The sequence below is a fragment of the Salvelinus sp. IW2-2015 genome, unplaced genomic scaffold (assembly GCF_002910315.2).
Source record: "Salvelinus sp. IW2-2015 unplaced genomic scaffold, ASM291031v2 Un_scaffold356, whole genome shotgun sequence".
NCBI lineage: Eukaryota > Metazoa > Chordata > Actinopteri > Salmoniformes > Salmonidae > Salvelinus > Salvelinus sp. IW2-2015.
In genome coordinates this window covers 257,097-275,545 of record NW_019942547.1, presented here as the reverse complement: position 1 = coordinate 275,545, position 18,449 = coordinate 257,097, and the positions used below count along the sequence as shown (strand labels likewise).

At 42.5% G+C, this 18,449-nt stretch overlaps 1 protein-coding gene and 1 long non-coding RNA gene across 3 annotated transcripts; both read right to left on the bottom strand.

Annotated features, from left to right (window-relative positions):
• Positions 1 to 173: 173 nt before the first annotated feature.
• Positions 174 to 3,512, bottom strand: LOC112068295 (uncharacterized). The gene is made up of 3 exons (XR_011475133.1): positions 3,390 to 3,512; positions 532 to 948; positions 174 to 269 (listed from the first exon to the last, which is right to left on the bottom strand). It is a non-coding gene; the product is annotated as an uncharacterized lncRNA (long non-coding RNA).
• A 5,733-nt stretch (positions 3,513 to 9,245) lies between these two features.
• Positions 9,246 to 16,344, bottom strand: LOC112068281 (vacuolar protein sorting-associated protein 37C-like). Of its 2 annotated transcripts, none has more exons than XM_024135378.2 (5): positions 16,122 to 16,344; positions 14,526 to 14,634; positions 13,368 to 13,539; positions 10,398 to 10,480; positions 9,246 to 10,103 (listed from the first exon to the last, which is right to left on the bottom strand). In XM_024135378.2, exons 2-5 carry the CDS (start codon positions 14,616 to 14,618, stop codon positions 9,381 to 9,383), a joined length of 1,071 nt encoding a protein of 356 aa, XP_023991146.1. In that variant the 5' UTR covers positions 14,619 to 14,634; positions 16,122 to 16,344; the 3' UTR covers positions 9,246 to 9,380. The 2 variants fall into 2 exon arrangements, with proteins under 2 accessions (XP_023991146.1, XP_023991147.1); XM_024135379.2 differs by having other exon boundaries at positions 15,843 to 16,337.
• Between the last annotated feature and the right edge of the window lie 2,105 nt (positions 16,345 to 18,449).

The following is an 18,449-nucleotide window of genomic DNA, read 5'->3' as shown; positions in this document are numbered from 1 at the left end:
CGTTACCACACAGCATCTCAGAGTAGAAGTGCTGATCTAGGATCAGTTTGGCCTTTTAGATCATCATGAATACGAGTATATGGACAGGTCCTAGATCAGCAGTCCGACTCTGCGGCCCTTTGTGGATACAGGCCCAGGTGTCTGGTACTCACGTCTCCTACGGAGGGCCTTGAGGGAGGGCTGCCCGAAACGCACCATCAGCACCACCAGCACCAGAACACACAGCAGACCAGTCACCACCTTATAGCCCACTAACTGATCTGGGACGACTGGAGTGGAGAGGAGATGAGATTCATATTTAACCATGACTTTACTAGCCTGGTCCCAGATCTGTTTGTACAGTCTTACCAACTAAACAGATATGGAACCAGGCTATTGTTTTACAGCACCTTATAAAACATTGACAAAAATATATTAAATGTGTACTTACAAAGATATTCATGTACTTGTACGCACGTGTGGTATTTAAAGCCGCTGTCAGACACTTAGAGAAATATATGCAGAAAGGACACACAAACATACAGGACTCACCTTCGCATTGGATCCTCAGTGTTGTACAGAGGTTGTTGGTAACACTTCCATTCCTATCGATCTGGTAACCCTTAGAGCTAGCAGGGGTCTTAGTCCACTTTGCGGAGCCCTCACAGCCCTTCCTCTTACACAACCCTGCATGTTGAAGGCTACGATGGGTCCAACTGTTAAAGCAGAGCGGTAAGGAACGGGACGAGAGGAGAGACAGGTGTATGTCCCCCTTACAGGACTTCGCTTCCCAGTTGACCTTGATAACACCCAGCGCAGGTGGCGGAGACTCGGGCTGGGTCGGAGAGGAACAGGAAGTGGAGATATTACACACGCAGGAAGTGGTGGTAGCAGGGGGACTGGAGATAGCAGGAGTGAAGTTGGATGGTGTGAGAGGTTGGGAGGTGGATACCTTGATTTCATTGGTTACTAGAGAGAGAGAGAGAGAGAGAGAGAGAGAGAGAGAGAGAGAGAGAGAGAAAATATATTTTGATTAGATTTTTACAAATCAATATTACATGTCATGCGGTAGCTACTAATCACTAGCTACTAATCACAGAGGCAGTTTTTCAAAAGTCTAACGGGCAATGTTTGGCCGCCTGCAGCGGCAGGACTAAAGGACTAAAACTAAAACTTAGCCTAAACCCTCTCTAATCTATCAATTAATCCAACAAATTAAGGAAACGGAAATTCTCAACCTCTACTGAGAGATGAGGTCATAAGGGTAATTATCAGATCAATGGATGATATTTACTACAACTACTACTACTACTCCTACTCCTACTNCTACTACTACTACTACTACTACTACTACTACTACTACTACTACTACTACTACTACTACTACTACTACTACTACTACTACTAGTACTACTAGTACTACTAGTACTACTAGTACAACTAGTACAACTAGTACAACTAGTACAACTACTACAACTACTACAACTACTACAACTACTACAACAACAAACAGCATCCTATAGTGTACTACCTTTAAGCAGGGCCCATAGGGAACAGGGATGGGCATAAATGACTAAATACAATTACAAAATACCATAAAGATCAATGTATCAAAATAAACTACAAAATACTTGTATTTAGAAATGTATTTTATGAAAATACATGTACTTTGCATTTTAAAATACAGAAATACACTTGTAAGTAACCGGCCCGAACAGCGTCAACATTCTCAGTAACAGTTACAGAAATGTTTTACGTGCTGTGACTGTGATCCTGTTGCCTTGTCACTCTACCTATATGTACATAGCTACAGTGCATTCGGAAAGTATTCAGACCCTTTTCCTTTTTCCACATTTTGTTACGTTACAGCCTTAATCTAAAATGGATTAAATAAATAAAAATCCTCATCAATCTACACACAATTCTCCATAATGACAAAATGAAAACAGGTTTTTAGAAATGTTTGCAAATGTAGGGACTGGGAGACTAGTCAAGATCTAGGGAAAGATGAACAGGGCAAAGAACAGAGAGATCCTTGGTGAAAAGCTGCTCCGGAGCGCTCAGGACCTCAGGCTGGGGCGAAGGTTCACCTTACAACAGGACAACGACCCTAAGCATACAGCCAAGACAATGTAGGAGTGGCTTCAGGACAAGTCTCTGAATGTCCTTGAGTGGCCTAGCCAGAGCCTGGACTTGATCCCGAGAGACCTGAAAATAGCTGTGCAACGACGCTCCCCATCCAACCTGAAAGAGCTTGAGAGGATCTGCAGAGAAGAATGGGAGAAACTCCCCAAATACAGGTGTGCCAAGCTTGTAGCGTCATACGCAAGAAGACTCAAGGCTGTAATCGCTGCCAAAGGTGCTTCAACAAAGTACTGCATAAAGGGTCTGAATACTTATGTAAATGTGATATTTGTGTGTAAATTGATGAGGGGAAAAATCTATTTAATCCAGTTTAGAATAAGGCTGTAACGTAACAACATTTGGAGAAAGTCAAGGGGTCTGAATACTTTCCGAATGCACTGTGTCTCAATTGCCTCGTACCCTTGCACATCAACTCGGTACAGGTATTCCCTGTATATAGCCATGTTATTTTTACTCATTATTATTATTCGTTTTTCCCTGTGTATTTATTCCTCGTGTCACTCTTTATATTTGTTATTTATATATTTTTTTATCTTTAACTCTGCATTGTTGGAAAAGGACCCGTAAGTAAGCATTTCACTGTTAGTCTACACCTTTTGTTTACAAAGCATGTGACAAATACACATTTATTTTCTTTGTTTATCTACTTTAGTTGAATGCACTGAGTGTAAGTCACTCTCTATAAGAGTGTCTGCTAAATGACCAAAATGTAAATAAWTATGTGAAAATTAACATACCAAAATGATCTGCAAAGTACACCTGGTATTATTATTGGCCTTGTTTCGGGTTGGACTTCATTAGAATAATACTCAGCATCCTTTGCAATTGTACAATTTCACATTTACATTTATATTTTAATTGATTTAGCAGATGCTTTTAGTACACCATAGTGCCATCAAAATGCTGATACCAATGCAGGGAGAAAGGGGGACACAAAATTGTGAACCGCAATTAAAGAAATTGTATAGAAATTGTATTTTGAAAATAAAAATGACAGCTCTCGAAAGTATCTCGTCACAAAATACATTGGAGTTTAGCCCAGTTTAATACACATTTTTAAAATACTCAGAAGTAATTGAAATACATATATCAAATACATGTAACAGAAATACTGCCCATCTCTGATAGGGAATAGGGACGCAGCCAATGACTACAATTCTGCTGCTTCAAGTTCAACTGTCAGTGTCAGTATAGTGTATCAGAACATGAGAAAATTGTGTCTCATAATGGACTCACGGAAAGACTGTATTTAAATAAAGACTTACCAACATTCAGGGCCAGGATYGTAAGTACAAGCCTTCTATTCATTCTGGAGATGACCAGCTTGAGAAAAACAGGGGAGAGAAGAAGAGAAGAGAGACGACGCAGGCAAAAACGACAGAAAGACTGAAGAGAGAGGAAACGGTGCAGAAGTCTAAACTCCTCGCACTCCTTTCTCCCCGCCCTCTCTTTCTCTATCCATAAAGCCTTCTCTCCGTCTTCGGCCTTTGCTGCTTTTCTTCTGCAAGATTTACTGCACACTTCCTCACTTCAAAGATACAGGTACAAAAAGAAAGAGAGAAGAAGAAAAGAAAGAAGTGAAATGGAGAAGAGTGGAGGATAAGTGGGAGGGGAGAGGCAGAAAGAAAAAAGGAGAATTGTTCACCTTTAGACATTTCTGTTGAGTCAGTCATGACCCTGGTTTTCATGCGCCTTCCAACAGTGAAGTGTGTTTGTACGCCTGTGTGTGTGTGTGTGTGTGTACGGGTTCTCCAATAGGTCATGGTACACACCAATGCCAGGTACACCAGTTGTTTGCAGCAAGATCCCTATTATGAGTTTGATTCCTGCATAGGCCACATCGACAGGTAACTGCCCAAATGAAGGAAACACCAACACAAAGTGTCAATGGGGCGCTGGGCCTCCACGAGCCGGCAGAACAGCTTCAATGCACCATGGCATAGATTCTGTCTGGAACTGGAGGGATGCGACACCATCCTTAGACCATAAATTCCATCATTCGGTGTTTTGTTGATGGTGGTGGAAAACGCTGTCTCAGGCACCGCTCCAGAATCTCCCAGAAGTGTTCAATTGGGTTGAGATCTCACACATGCTTTAAACACCCTACACTTTGCATCTTTGAGACCCCTCTTTCAAAGTCACWGAGATCTATTCTTCTAGCCATGGTAGCCAAAATATTTGGGCGACTGGGCATTTTAATAAATGATGCTAAGCATGATGGGATGTTAACTGCTTAATATACTCAGGAAGCATCTTGTGTGGAAACACCTGCTTTCAATATACTTTGTATCCTTCATTTACTCAAGTGTTTCTTTTACTTTGGCAGTTCCCTGTACACTATGTATTAATTGTAATTTATATTGTTTAAATTTAGAGATTTTATGGGGGATATTATAAATCTGTTGTTAGTTTGTGGATAGTGTTGTGTATAACCTTACTTTTTAACTGTAACTTAATACATTAGCTGTGGATTAAAGTGTCTGCTAAATAGCCATATCATATTATTTCATATCCTAATTAATAACCATATTATTATTATATTCTTTGTTATTCTACAGTGCCTTCAGAACATATGTATACCCCTTGACTTGTTCCACATGTTACATGTTACATGTTACAGCAGAAATAAAAAATTGACATTTTTTTTTTTATCTCAGCCATCTACACACAATACCCGATAATGACCAAGTGAAAACATGTTTTTAGAAATTGTTGCTAATTTAGTAAAAATGAAATACAGAAATATCTAATTTACATAAGTATTCACACCCCTGAATCAATACTTTGTTAAAAGCACCTTTGGCAGCAATTAGAGCTGAGAGTCTTTCTGGGTAAGTCTCTAAGAGCTTTCCACACCTTGATTGTGCAACATTTGTCGTTATTCATTTCAAAATTCTTCAAGCTGTCAAATTGGTTGTTGATCATTGCTAGACAACCATTTTCAGGTCTTGCCATAGATTTTCAAGTAGATTTAAMTCAAAGCTGTAACTCGGTCACTCAAGAACATTCACTGTCTTCTTGGTAAGCAATTCCAGTGTAGATTTGGCCTTGTGTTTAACGTTATTGTCCTGCTGAAAGGTGAATTCATCTCCCAGTGTCTGGTGGAAAGCAGACCGAACCAGGTTTTCCTCTAGGATTTTGCCTGTGCTTAGCTCCATTCCGTTCATTTTTTTTATCCTGAACAACTCCCCAGTCAAATACAAGCATACCCATAACATGATGCAGCCACAACTATGTTTGAAAATATGAAGAGTCGTACTCAGTAACTAACATAACACTTTGTGTTCAGGACAAAAAGTTAATTGCTATTCCATTTTTTTTCCAGTATTACTTTAGTGCCTTGTTGCAAACAGGATGCATGTTTTGAAATATTAAGTTAGTATTGTGGAGCAACTACAATGTTTATCCATCTTCAGTTTTCTCCTTTCACAGCCCTTAAACTCCGTAACTGTTTTAAAGTCACCATTGGCCTGTGGTTTCCTTCATCTCCGGCAACTGAGTTAGGAAGGAAGCGTGTATCTTTGAAGAGACTGGGTGCATTGATATACAATCCAAAGTGTAATTAATAACTTTACCATGCTCAACGGGATATTCAATGTCTGCTTTTTAAAATATATATATTTTTATGTTACCCATCTATCTATAGGTGCCCATCTTTGCGAGGCATTGGAAAACCTCCCTGGTCTTTGTGGTTGAATCTGTGTTTGAAAGTCACTGCTCGACTGAGGGACCTTACAGATAATTGAATGTGTGGGGTACAGCGATGAAGTAGCCATTCAAATATCATGTCAAACACTATTATTGCACACAGAGTCAATGCAACGTATGTGACTTGTTCAGCACATTTTTACTCCTGAATTTATTTAGGCTTGTCATAACAAAGGGGTTCAATACTTATTGATTCAAGACATTTCAGCTTTTCATTTTTTACAAATTTGTAAAAAAATATATATAAAAAAATAAACATAATTCTATTTTGACATTGTGAGGTGTTGTGTGTAGGCCAGTGACTAAAAGTCCAACATTTAATCCATTTAAAATTCAGGCTGTAACGCAACAAAATGTCGAAAAAGTCATGTGGGTGTGAATACTTTCTAACGGCACTGTACTGAATGTTTTCTTTTCTTCTCTTAATTCAACCATTACTCATGTTTTCTGTTCGTTCACACCCGTCCATTCCCTCCCTCTTTTGCTCTCGTTTTCTCTCATCTTCAGTCTCTGGTTTACCGAGCCGTAGATGTGTAGAAAGCCCCGTAAAAATTGCCCTCCTCCTCCTTTCTCTCTCTATGAGACACTTCTCTCCGTACRTTGACTGAATATTCAAAACCTAGTACCATCCCGCTTTCCCCTCCTCCTAGATTTGTTAAACAACAAAAATCTACATTTCTCAAATTATCACATTTTTTAAATCGTTCTGTAACAGTATGGATTTGTATTCTGTTTGTCTATCAGTAAATACACAATTGAGCCTACATACACCTACTGTACTGTATGGTACATTATAGACTAATACACTTTAATTTACTTCACATATATTATAGGCTACAGAAATCGTTCCACAACCATTGATTGATGACAATAATCACTGACTAGTATTTCAGTGCCCTCCTTTCCCCGCAGAGGTCCGTCGCTCTCTCTCTCTTTCTTCTCTGTGTCATCTCCCTGGTTAGGTCTTCTCGGCCCACTTCAGAAAAAGATCATCACAATCAGCGAGGGGGAACGAAGGCCTGATAGTGAACTCTGAGACAATACAAGCAAGGCCCACGCCTTTCAGAACAAATCAATTAAACTCTATCAAGTTCTATCCGATTGAATTAAGCTTGAAGCAATTTGAAGTAACAGTCAAAACGAACTTTCACCCCACGTCAGGCAGTTATCGTGGTATTTGTATTTTCTCCCAACACGAGAGAAAAGAAAAATGATAAGTAGATAGAAAATAAATAAATAATTCAAATTACGAGTCAGAACACAGCCCTCTTAGATCAAGTTCAGTGTTTAATTCATATTCACACAAAAAAATAAGAAACTTAAAACAAGCTCCAAGCTTGTATTTTTATTTCCCCCTTATCAATGCTGCGTATCTCCGTTGGGCTTCTAAAACCCAATTTCTGACTCATCTTTTCTTCCTTAAATACAGAGTGTTAGGGTCTGTCCCAAACGGAAACCCCATTCTCTGCCCATAGGGCTCTGGTCAAAAGTAGTGCATTTTGTAGGGGGTAGGGTGCTATTTGGGACAGTTGTAGTGTGATAATCCCAGTAAAACACTGCCCCCTGGTCGTAGACTACACCAGTCAGTCCAACCAGTTAACTTGATGAAGAAGCCCTACATAACTAAACAGAAGCTTCAGAACACCTTCATAGGGCATGATGACAACCAATGTAGTAATGCTCCATTTAAGACCACCGATTAAGGTTGAAGAGCTCATGACTTTTAGATGTGTCTATGAATGCTGTATGAGCCATCATGAAGACGGTATGAATCTCTGTAGAACCCCCCCCGTAACAGCTCTCTCCTCTTGTGCTTTCTGAGCTAAAGCAGGCAGATGAGTCCCAAATCGCACCCACTTCCATATATAGTGCACTACTTTTGACCAGAGCCCTAAKAGAATAGGGTTCCATTTGGGGTGCAGGCTATTAATCCCTTGTTTTAATGTCATGTCACCCGTTATTGATAACAGCTCTTTAATAATTTATACAAATCACATTATATTATTCTCATTGAAAGTGAACTTATAGAAATAAACTATTTCCTCATTGCAATCATTGTCAAGCATCAGTTCATGTCAACAGGCAGATTATGGAGAGAGGGTGAAATAGAGAGTGAGGTGAGAAAGACGAGAGGTGAGTTTAACGCCAAGCGAGCCTCGTGGGGGAAGAGACGAAACGGAGTGTGAAGTGAGAAAACGGAGAGACCAGAGAGAAGAGAAACAAGCATGATTCTCGACAGAGAATACAGATATGATTCTGTAAACAATGACGTCATTGTCAATAGGCATCAAAATACCTAAACAACCAACCAAAACATCCTGTCAAGAAAGGACTTGGAAGCTAAACTTGTAGGACATACAGATGTAGGATCTTAACTTGATCGCCCTGTTGTTGCAGGAAATTTCCTGCACAGCAGAAAATTCAAACATAGTGTATTCAAGGTTGAAAAATGGCTTCTAAAGCTATTAATTTCAGACTTCATTTGCCCTGACAATTTATCAAACCCTACAAAAACCTCAATTTATTATAATCCACGTGTCATTTTGCTGCAGGATTATTTTCCTGCAGTGAGAAACAGGTCAAATTAAGATCCTACATCTGTAAAGATGTCCAGATTTTGCAAAGAAACAAACATCATACATGCAGAGCCAGGTGAATAAGAAAGAAGATAGGGTTATTGAAGTCTCCAAAACGACCACTGATCAGGGCCCGCATTCATAAAGCCTCTCAGAGTAGGTGTACTGATATAGGATCAGTTTAGCCTTTTAGATCACAATGAATACGATTACATGGACAGATCCTAGAGTTCCTATTCGTAGGATTTTCCTTCTTTAGTATTGTCTTAAGTACTTCCTAACCAGAACGAAGAGCGACAAAGACAGTTTACAGAACAACACAATTCCTGAACAGAACTGCACCTGTAAAACGTTTTGGTTCGGGTGGTTATTAAGTTAACATCGTCATGTACGAACGAATATGGTCAACACATGTAATCTGACATCGGTGTAGAATGATATGGGTGTTAGAACAAGTCAAATGTACTCCAATGCGTATACTGTACAGTGCCACAAGGGACTTGTGCTACAGGGTGAGACCAGTGATAAGGAATATATGTGTAGATATATTTTATGTAGAACATGACTCTCTGACATGTAGAATAAGGAGTCACGTCAGCTCCATTTCTATCTGAAACGTACGTGGCCAAGGTATTGTTGATTGGCTCAGTATTCCACAAAGGGAGGGAGAAGAGTGAAAGGGCCGACAGCCAATAGGATGAGAGAGAGGGGAGAGTGAAGGGGCCGACAGCCAATGGGAGAGTGTTTCTAACAACACATTGGAACACAAGGGGAGGTCCTGAGACAGTTATGCACTTGAGAATGACAGGAGGGAAGGAGAAGAGGCAGATTGAGAGAGAGAGAGAAAGAGAAAGAGAGAGAGAGAAAGAAAGAGAGAGAAAGAAAGAGAGTCAGAAAAAAAGAGCAAAATGAGGGAGAGACTGGAGAATGTGTGGTGGGAGAGGAGTGACGGGGTGAGAGCAGAGGGAGGGTTCAGGAGTAGGGCTGTGGCACTCCAAACCCGGGCCTGTAGAGCGGCCTGCCTGTGGGGGACTGAGAGTTGGGCAGAGCGGGGCCCGTGGGGTAGCTATACCCCTCAACCCCACCGTAAGGGTACGCAGAGGGGTAGGGGGCGCTGTTGGGGGCGCTGTACTGCCCGAACGCAGACCCTGAGCCGGGGACGCCAGGGAACGTGGGCTGGGTGGGGTACGGGCAGGCATTGGCCGGAGGCCCGAAAGCGGGGCGGGATGTGTAGCCCGCCGCTGGGGTGAAAGGTGAGCCGGGGCTGGGGTAGGGAGGAAATTGACCTGGAGGAATGGACGGGCCTGGTCCTGATACTGCGGAAGTGGCTGTCGGGTTAGGAGGGGAGACGGGGTATGGGGTGTAAGGTAGGGCGGAGCCGGGGCCATTTTGGGAAGAGGGGTTTTGGAAACTAGAGTGATTGTTGGGATTGGAATTCTGCTGCGGTTGTTGTTGCTGAGGAGCTTGATGATGATTCCATGGCGATGACTGTGTTGTCGCTGGGTCCTGATTGGCGCTCGTTTGTGATGTCATGGAGCCGGCGTCACCGGCGGCGGTCTCCTTCTTCTGGCGCAGGATCTCCTGCAGTTTCTCTATCCGCACTCGTCTTTTGTGAGCGAGGGAGCGGAGGGAGAGGAAGCGGTCAAGGAACGAGTCCAGCGACAGCTGGCCGTCCAGAAACTCATCTGCCAGACTCTGATGGAGAGAGAGATGAAGAGAGAAAAAGAGAGAGTGGGTGTTAAAGAACGGGAGAGAGGGATCGGGGTAAATATGGACACACTATTGACAATGTCTGAGAACGTATTATTTATTATTATGTCTTATTCCAACTGCTGGTCTTCTGTGCGGCGTTCAATAGAGTAAGAGGTGAGTAGATCATTTTGTCGTCATTGGTCCTGTGTTTAAGGATAGATATTCCCCAATCTCGTCAACAGTATAATCTGCCGGTTTCATTTTCCGACCGAGTCGTCTGTCACTGTGGCCTCTCACCTCTGACTCCGTCTCTGTGCTGGCGCCCTCTGTCTGGAGTCTGGAGAACAACCCCTCTGGTGATACCTGCCCCATGATGCCATCTGGAGGGGAGAGAGAGAGAATAAAAGAGATGGGGCAGAAATTGAGAGAGAATGTAAGAGACCAACATAGGAGGGAGGGAGTGTAAGAGACCAACATAGGAGGGAGGGAGTGTAAGAGACCAACATAGGAGGGAGGGAGTGTAAGAGACCAACATAGGAGGGAAGGAGTGTAAGAGACCAACATAGGAGGGAGGGAGTGTAAGAGACCAACATAGGAGGGAGGGAGTGTAAGAGACAACATAGGAGGGGGAGTAGTAGACCAACATAGGAGAGAGGAGGTGTAGAGACAAACATAGGAGGGGAGGGAGTGTAAGAGACCACATAGGAGGGAGGAGTGTAAGAGACCACCATAGAGGGAGGGAGTGTAGAGACCAACATAGGAGGAGGGAGTGTAAGAGACCACACATAGGAGGAGGGAGTGTAAGAGACCAAACATAGGAGGGAGGGAGTGTAAGAGACCAACATAGAGGGAGGGAGTGTAAGAGACCAACTACGGAGGGGGGAGTGTAAGACACTAGAGGGAGGAGTGTAAGAGACCAACAATGGGGAGGGAGTGTAAGAGACCAACATAGGAGGGTGACAAGGGAGTGTAAGAGACCAAACATAGGAGGGAGGGAGTGTAAGACCAACATAGGAGGGGGGGGGAGGCGTAAGAGACCAACATAGAGGAGGGAGTGTAAGAGACCAACATAGAGGGAGGAGTGTAAGAGACCAACATAGGAGGGAGGGAGTGTAAGAGACCAACATAGGAGGGAGGGAGTTGGTAAGAGACCAACATAGAGGGAGGGAGTGGTAAGAGCCAACATAGGAGGGAGGGAGTGTAAGAGCCAACTAGGAGGGAGGGAGTGTAAGAGCAACATGAGGGAGGGACGTGTAAGAGACCAACATAGGAGGGAGGGAGTGGTAGAGACCAACATAGGGAGGGAGTGTAAGAGCCAACATAGGAGGGAGGGAGTGTAAGAGACCAACATAGGAGGGAGGGAGTGTAAGGAGACCAACATAGGAGGGAGGGAGTGTAAGAGCCAACATAGAGGGAGGGAGTTGTAAGAGAGAATAAAAAAAGGGAGAAAGAAAGAGAAAGGCGCATAAACACATCCCACACTTCAATGTCACGCCAAGCTTCTCAGTCCCAGTAGACACACACAACACCGACAGCACAATGCCTCACGCCACACTTGGGAGGTATGCTGTATATACCATATACCGGGTTATTTGGGAAAAAGACACAGGCTGGTTTTTTCAATACCGTCAAAACTATTTATTTGAAGTTTTTCAGTAAATTGGAACATTTGTAGCTACTTTAAGTTATTACCCGCAGTCAACTTGTGCAATATGTTAGGAGATAAAGCATATTGCGTTCTTCATTTCACCTGTCACATTATTTTACATTATGAAGCTTACCGTAGTTCCCCAGAACAGTTGAGACAGTCACGTGTTTGTTTGTAAATGGCACAACGGGAGAAAGCGAACTAGTGAGTCCGTAGCGTTTGATATCTATCGGCGAATCCCAGTTTTGCGGCACACAAGAGGTGATGTACGCAATTCACTACTAAATTTAGCCATTTTCACCCTGCTTCCTACTATAGTTTTCTTTCTCCTCCATTCTTCTCCCATCTGCTCAATGTACACATGCTGCTCTTCCTTCAGAAAAGCACGCACCACAACTTTGTTCATTTGCGCGATTTCTCTTGTAAAGGTCCACACTCTCCAAAAACGTCATTCGGTAGTTACTAACTATGCTTGTATAACTTTATGAGCTGGATTTGCAATTCATTTGTTCGTTTTCGCTCGTTAGCATTTAGCTAACCACATCTATGTGATTTCACTATTTGTTTGTGCTAATTTTGTTAGCATTCTGGTAATAGAGGCACAATGGGTTTTCTTGCGTTTTTAGCGCCCCCATGTGTGCCATACAGGTAACACCGTAAATCCCAGGACGAAAGAAGGACGGTATGAAAATCTGGATACCGCCAAAGCCTATTAAACACATTTGAGAACAAACAAATCTCATGAAGCTCAATGTTGGCTAAACATGGATACACATGCAACAGGAAACTTTCATGCATCTTCAAATACCTCTGGTAGACTTCTCATTGAGGGCAAGCTCAAGGTTAACACCCAGTCAAGGTGAATCACTAGGAGGACTGATTCAGGGGTGAAATAACAACGCATTCCATATTACCTAATCACCTTTAGGAAAAACATATGACGTAACTATAATGAGCCGTACCCAATTCCAGCCCTGCAAACGGACACCATCACAAACACAGCTTCTCATGAAAAGCTTACAAAACAAGGCTGCAGGAATGTAGTATGTGTGCATGTACACAGATCACACGGCCTGGTCTGCTTCAAGAACTGACGGCAGTGGAATGGGAGCTGATGAGATGGTATCCAGGGAGACCCTGGCAGACAGACACACAGGCCAGATCTGGAAGCCTGGGGGGGGGGGGTCTGTCTGTGTGTCTGTGTAACCAGTAGAGACCAAGGCTTAGTCCCAAATGGCACCCCATTTCCTATACTACCTAAGTAGTGCACTACATAGGCGAGAAAGTGCTTTTGGGACTAGTAGAGACCAATTGAGTGTCCAGGATCTGAACAGGCCAGACAAGATCTATCCCTACACTACACACTCTCTCTCAAGTCTGTTCCTGCCATCTGTCTGTGTCTCCATCCCTCTCAACTCTCCATCTGTCTATTTCTATTTCCATATCCTCTCTCTCTTCCTCTATAAATGTTGCTTTTCTTCATCTGTCTCTATCTATTATCCATCAATAACCTCCCATCTCATCCCTCCCTCCCTGGGTACAGTGCTGTCTGTAGGTCTCTCTGACATCCTCAAGTTCAGAGTATCTCTCCATCTCTCATCCCTCCCTCTGTCCCTTACCTTTCTGGTCACAGTGTTGTCTGTAGGTCTCTCTGACTCCCGCCAGTTCAGAGTATCTCTCCACTAGATGTTCTCTCTGTCTCTCCAGGCGAGGCTTCATGTCCAGGTTCTGTTCTGCCAGGTTACGGTTGGAGGCCAGTGCCATCTCCCTCTCCAGCTGGATGTTCTGAATCTATAGACGAGGAAGAAGGAGTCAATAATACATTGTATTTCCTTCATGTCTTTTTGACCGGGACTATGTACGACAGACATTGTAGCGACCGGACGTTAACTTCCATAGCTCGCTAATTCTCATAATGACCCTAGCCTTGATCAGCATGTTATGATCGCTCCCATTTGGGATAGCGTTATTGGGATGGTGGATAGTGCGTTCGTCTTGGGGGTCAGGAGACCCGGGTTCAAGTCCTGCTCAAGGCACTACGCTCTCCTCCTGTACGTGACGTCACGGCAATAGGTTGAATGACAACATTACCAGTCGGTGTATGACAGAAGCTGCCAGGTCCTCCCTTCTGAGACCTGCTTGAGAAAAGTCATCCTTTTTGTTTAGGCAGACCTGGCTAGCCAAGACAGCAGCAACTTAACAAGACGAGTTAGCCAGGAACAGGTCATTTGCATCTAGTGAACATAACTCCCCACGTGAAGAGTGAAGACAAACAAATGAAACTCATTGGTTAGTGTTTTGGACTTATGGACAAAGGTGGAAGAGAAGTCAATATGACTGTTGATGGCAGGATGAGCTTGAACATTGCTACTGGTCAGAGTGAGATGAGACCTAGATGTCCATCCTCAGATGAATCATTCATCTAGGTCCTACATTGAGTAATAGCCAAGTCGTGTGACCTGACAGAAAAAGCAAGGCCTCAGCTCAGAGATAGGCCTATAGACAAACTTAGCTAGTCATTATCCCTTACTCAGATACAAAAAAAACACTGGAGGCATTTCAGTAAGAGGCGCATCTCGACTAGCCTGGTCCCAGATCGGTTTTGTGCCATCTTGCAAACTCCTGTTGGCAATGTCACGCCAAACATGGCGCATGACAATAATAGATGACCATAGGAATTGGTTAGAGCACAAACAGATCTGGGACCAGGCTACATCTCAATCTATTTAAGACACAATCGACAGACAATAAGACAAAGCAAAGACGTGATTGCTTACCTCATCAGATTCCAATGCCATGGACTCCACCCGCTCTGTATTGTCCAGCAAATCCTCCAACTCGGATTGGCTGAGGTCCTGAAGCTTGTCCATTGATTTGCCAGGACAGCTGTCAATCACATGGAGGGAAAAGTGAGCTGTCAATGTCATCTGTTTACCAAACATACCAAACAAATTAAACTTAAAGCTAACTGACAGGATACAAAAGAGATCCACACAAATTGATAAATGAACAGGCAGGCTGATCAAATATTAAATGGGAAATCAATTTTCTAGACTATAATCTAACATTATCATACAAGACAGAATTGGCAGTTATATGTGGGCACTAAAATGTTACATTGTTCCGCCATGATGCTACATACGAGAGCTGGGCGATATGGACAAAAATCCATATCGCAATAAATTGCCTGAATTGATGAGATAACGATAAACAGAAGAATAAGTTGATAACATTAATGTGCACCACAGTTTTTTTTACGTTTTATTATCCTTTAAACTACTACTAGTTCGATGATTGTAGCCATCAATTGTCCCATTAGATTCACCCATATTAGCAAACTTATTTCATTTTAAACTTCACATTTCTCTAATATAGCTCTACTACATACACTTTATGCTTTGATAAACAAAGCTAAATCCTGATCAGGCCTAAGTTACTTCAGCTGCTTGCTATCTTGGCTACATCTTCGCCTAGTCATTAAACATGGGCCACATTCAGTAGGCAAATGTTGTGGAACGTTGCAGTTAGAAAAAACATTAATAGATCTATTTAGTCATTTTGCAGACACTCTTATCCAGAGAGACTTACAATTAGTGCATGCACGTTAAGATAGTTAGGTGAGACAACATACCACAGTCATAGTAAGTACATTTCCCCTCAAAGTAAATTATCAACAAAGTCAGTGCTAGCAGGAAAAGACAATTGCAGAGAATTATTTTCTTATTTAAGATACTCTTTTGATGAGTTAGGGTTTCAAATAAATTTGCAAAAGATGGGCTGGGATGCCGCTGTCGTGACATTAGGGGGAAGCTTGTTCCACCAGTGGGGTCCCAGGACAGAGAAGAGCTTTGACTGGGCTGAGTGGGAGCTGACCCCCTTGTTGATATCTGTCGTTGTGGCTCCTTATTCCACATGTCAGAAAGGCATGTTTGTAACGCTCCACAACATTGTGCCCTGCTGAACGCACCCTAGCTATCTTGATTGATGGCTTGCCATCAACTAACCAACACTAATACTGTTGTCAACCAGCTATAGTTAGCCACAGCAAGCAGACTGGCTATCACATTATAAAGCAAGTTAGAGGGCAATATTACTTATGTTATGCTGCTAGCAAATCAAGAAATTCGTTGCGACAGGGCACACAACATTGACGGGCATCAACCTCTGAGTGTGTGACGGATGACGTAAAACGGACACGGGAGCCCTGACCCCAATATACAAACAAGGCAATCTGGTTGAGGACAAATCGCCGGTAAAAGACGAATCTAACGTAATTTTACGGGCTAGCTAGCCTTAACGGGTTGTTCGAGTTCCGTGTAGGGATGACAACAACAATTGTTATGATCACATTCAATGAAAGGCAATCTTGCTACCGTCAACTTTGAGGAAAGCCCACTGTTCGCGATCTTCAAATCCTCAAAAGAACGACGTCATTCGATCGTGTTGCTTGATATCAGATACAGCAGTAGTCCAACAATAATTACTTTAATATCTGCTCGACGATAATCATAAAAATAGATTAAAGAATAGCTGTTTTATCAGCAATATTTGGAAAGTTTCACTTCACACTAACAGAAACCGCCACCATTTTTGGAATGACCCATATTCTGCTTCCGTGGGGGGTTATTAAATGCACTGTCAATAATTTTATGACCTTTCCAACTAAAGAAAATGAAAATATATTGTGATCATGTTGCTACTTTTATCACACAAATCTTTAGATAGCATGAGCAGTTTTCTTTGACAGTTCGTCCCCTTCTTGGGGCAATGGTTTCATCCAGCGCGCAGCTGATTTGAAGGGAAACCCACCCCTACGTGACAAGAGTATTCCATGAATGCCAGCAGGGAGGTAACCTGTAAAGTAAAGGAAGTCTGGTTGGAAAAAGTGGAAACATTATGTCAACGGCCAATATCTGTCATCATGACTCTCACTATAAATTCTTACTAATAAAACATACTGGCAGCACTATATCCAAAAATAATGACTAACCACAAGTGAAACATTCTAACAGTATGAAAATAATATGTTGTTCCTTCTTTTTTATTTTATTTAACCTTTATTTAACTAGACAAGTCAGTTAAGAACAACTTCTTATTTACAATGACGGCCTACCAAAAGGCCTCCTGCGGGGACTGGGGCTGGGAATAAAAATATATCTTTTTTTTACATATATAAATATAGGACAAAACAACACTACATAAAGAGAGACCTAAGACAACAACATAGCAAGGCAGCAACACATGACCACAGCATGGTAGTAACACAACATGGTTGCAGCACAAAACATGGTACAAACATTATTGGGCACAGACAACAGCACAAAGGGCAGTAAGGTAGAGACAACAATACATCACGCAAAGCAGCCACAACTGTCAGTAAAAGTGTCCATGATCGAGTCTTTGAGTGAAGAGATTGAGATAAAACTGTGGAGTTTTGAATGTGTGTTGCAGCTCGTTCCAGTCGCTAGCTGCAGCGAACTGAAAAGACGAGCGACCCAGGGATGTGTGTACTTTGGGGGACTTTTAACAGAATGTGACTGGCAGAACGGGTGTTGTATGTGGAGGATGAGGGCTGCAGTAGATATCACAGATAGTGGGGAGTGAGGCCTAAGAAGGTTTTATAAATAAGCATCAACCATTGGGTCTTGCAACGGGTATACAGAGTTGACCAGTTTACAGAGTATAGAGTGCAGTGATGTGCCCTATAAGGAGGATTGGCAAATCTGATGGTATTTGATTAGGATCCCCATTAGCTGTTGCAAAAGCAGCAGCTACTCTTCCTGGGGTCCACACAAAACATGAAACATAATACAGAATGACATAATACAGAACATCATTAGACAAGAACAGCTCAAGGACAGAACTACATACATTTTTAAAAAGGCACACACAGCCTACATACAGGCAAACTATCTAGGTCAAATAGGGGAGAGGCGTTGTACCACGAGGTGTTGCTTTATCTGTTTTTTGAAACCAGGTTTGATGTTTATTTGAGCAATATGAGATGGAAGGAAGTTCCATGCAATAAGGGCTCTAATATAATACTGTACATTTTCTTGAATTTGTTCTGGATTTGGGGACTATGAAAAGACCCCTGGTGGCATGTCTGGTGGGATAAGTGTGTGTGTCAGAGCTGTGTGTAAGTTGACTTTGCAAACAATTTGGGATTTTCAACACAATGTTTCTTATAAAAGAAGTGATGCAGTCAGTCTCTCCTCAACTCTTAGTGAAGAGAGTCTGGCATGCATAGTATTTATATCAGCCCTCTGATTACAATTAAGAGCTAAATGTGCCGCTCTGTTCTGGACCAGCTGCAGCTTAACTAGGTCTTTACTTGCAGCACTGGACCACACGACTGGACAATAATCAAGATTAGACAAAACTAGAGCCTGCAGGACTTGCTTTTTGGAGTGTGGTGTCAAAAAAGCAGAGCATCTCTTTATCTCCCCATCTTTGCAACCATATGTTTTGACCATGACAGTTTACAATCTAAGGTATGGCGGAATGGTAAAGGACATTAGCTGCTCGAGAGCACCCTTACCTGCCGATCTATAAATTATGTCTCCGTAATCTAGCATGAGTAGGATGGTCATCTGAATCAGGGTTATTTAGGCAGCTGAGGTGAAAGAGGAGCGACTACGATAGAGGAAACCAAGTCTACATTTAACTTTAGGTTGCAGCTTTGATATGTGCTGAGAGAA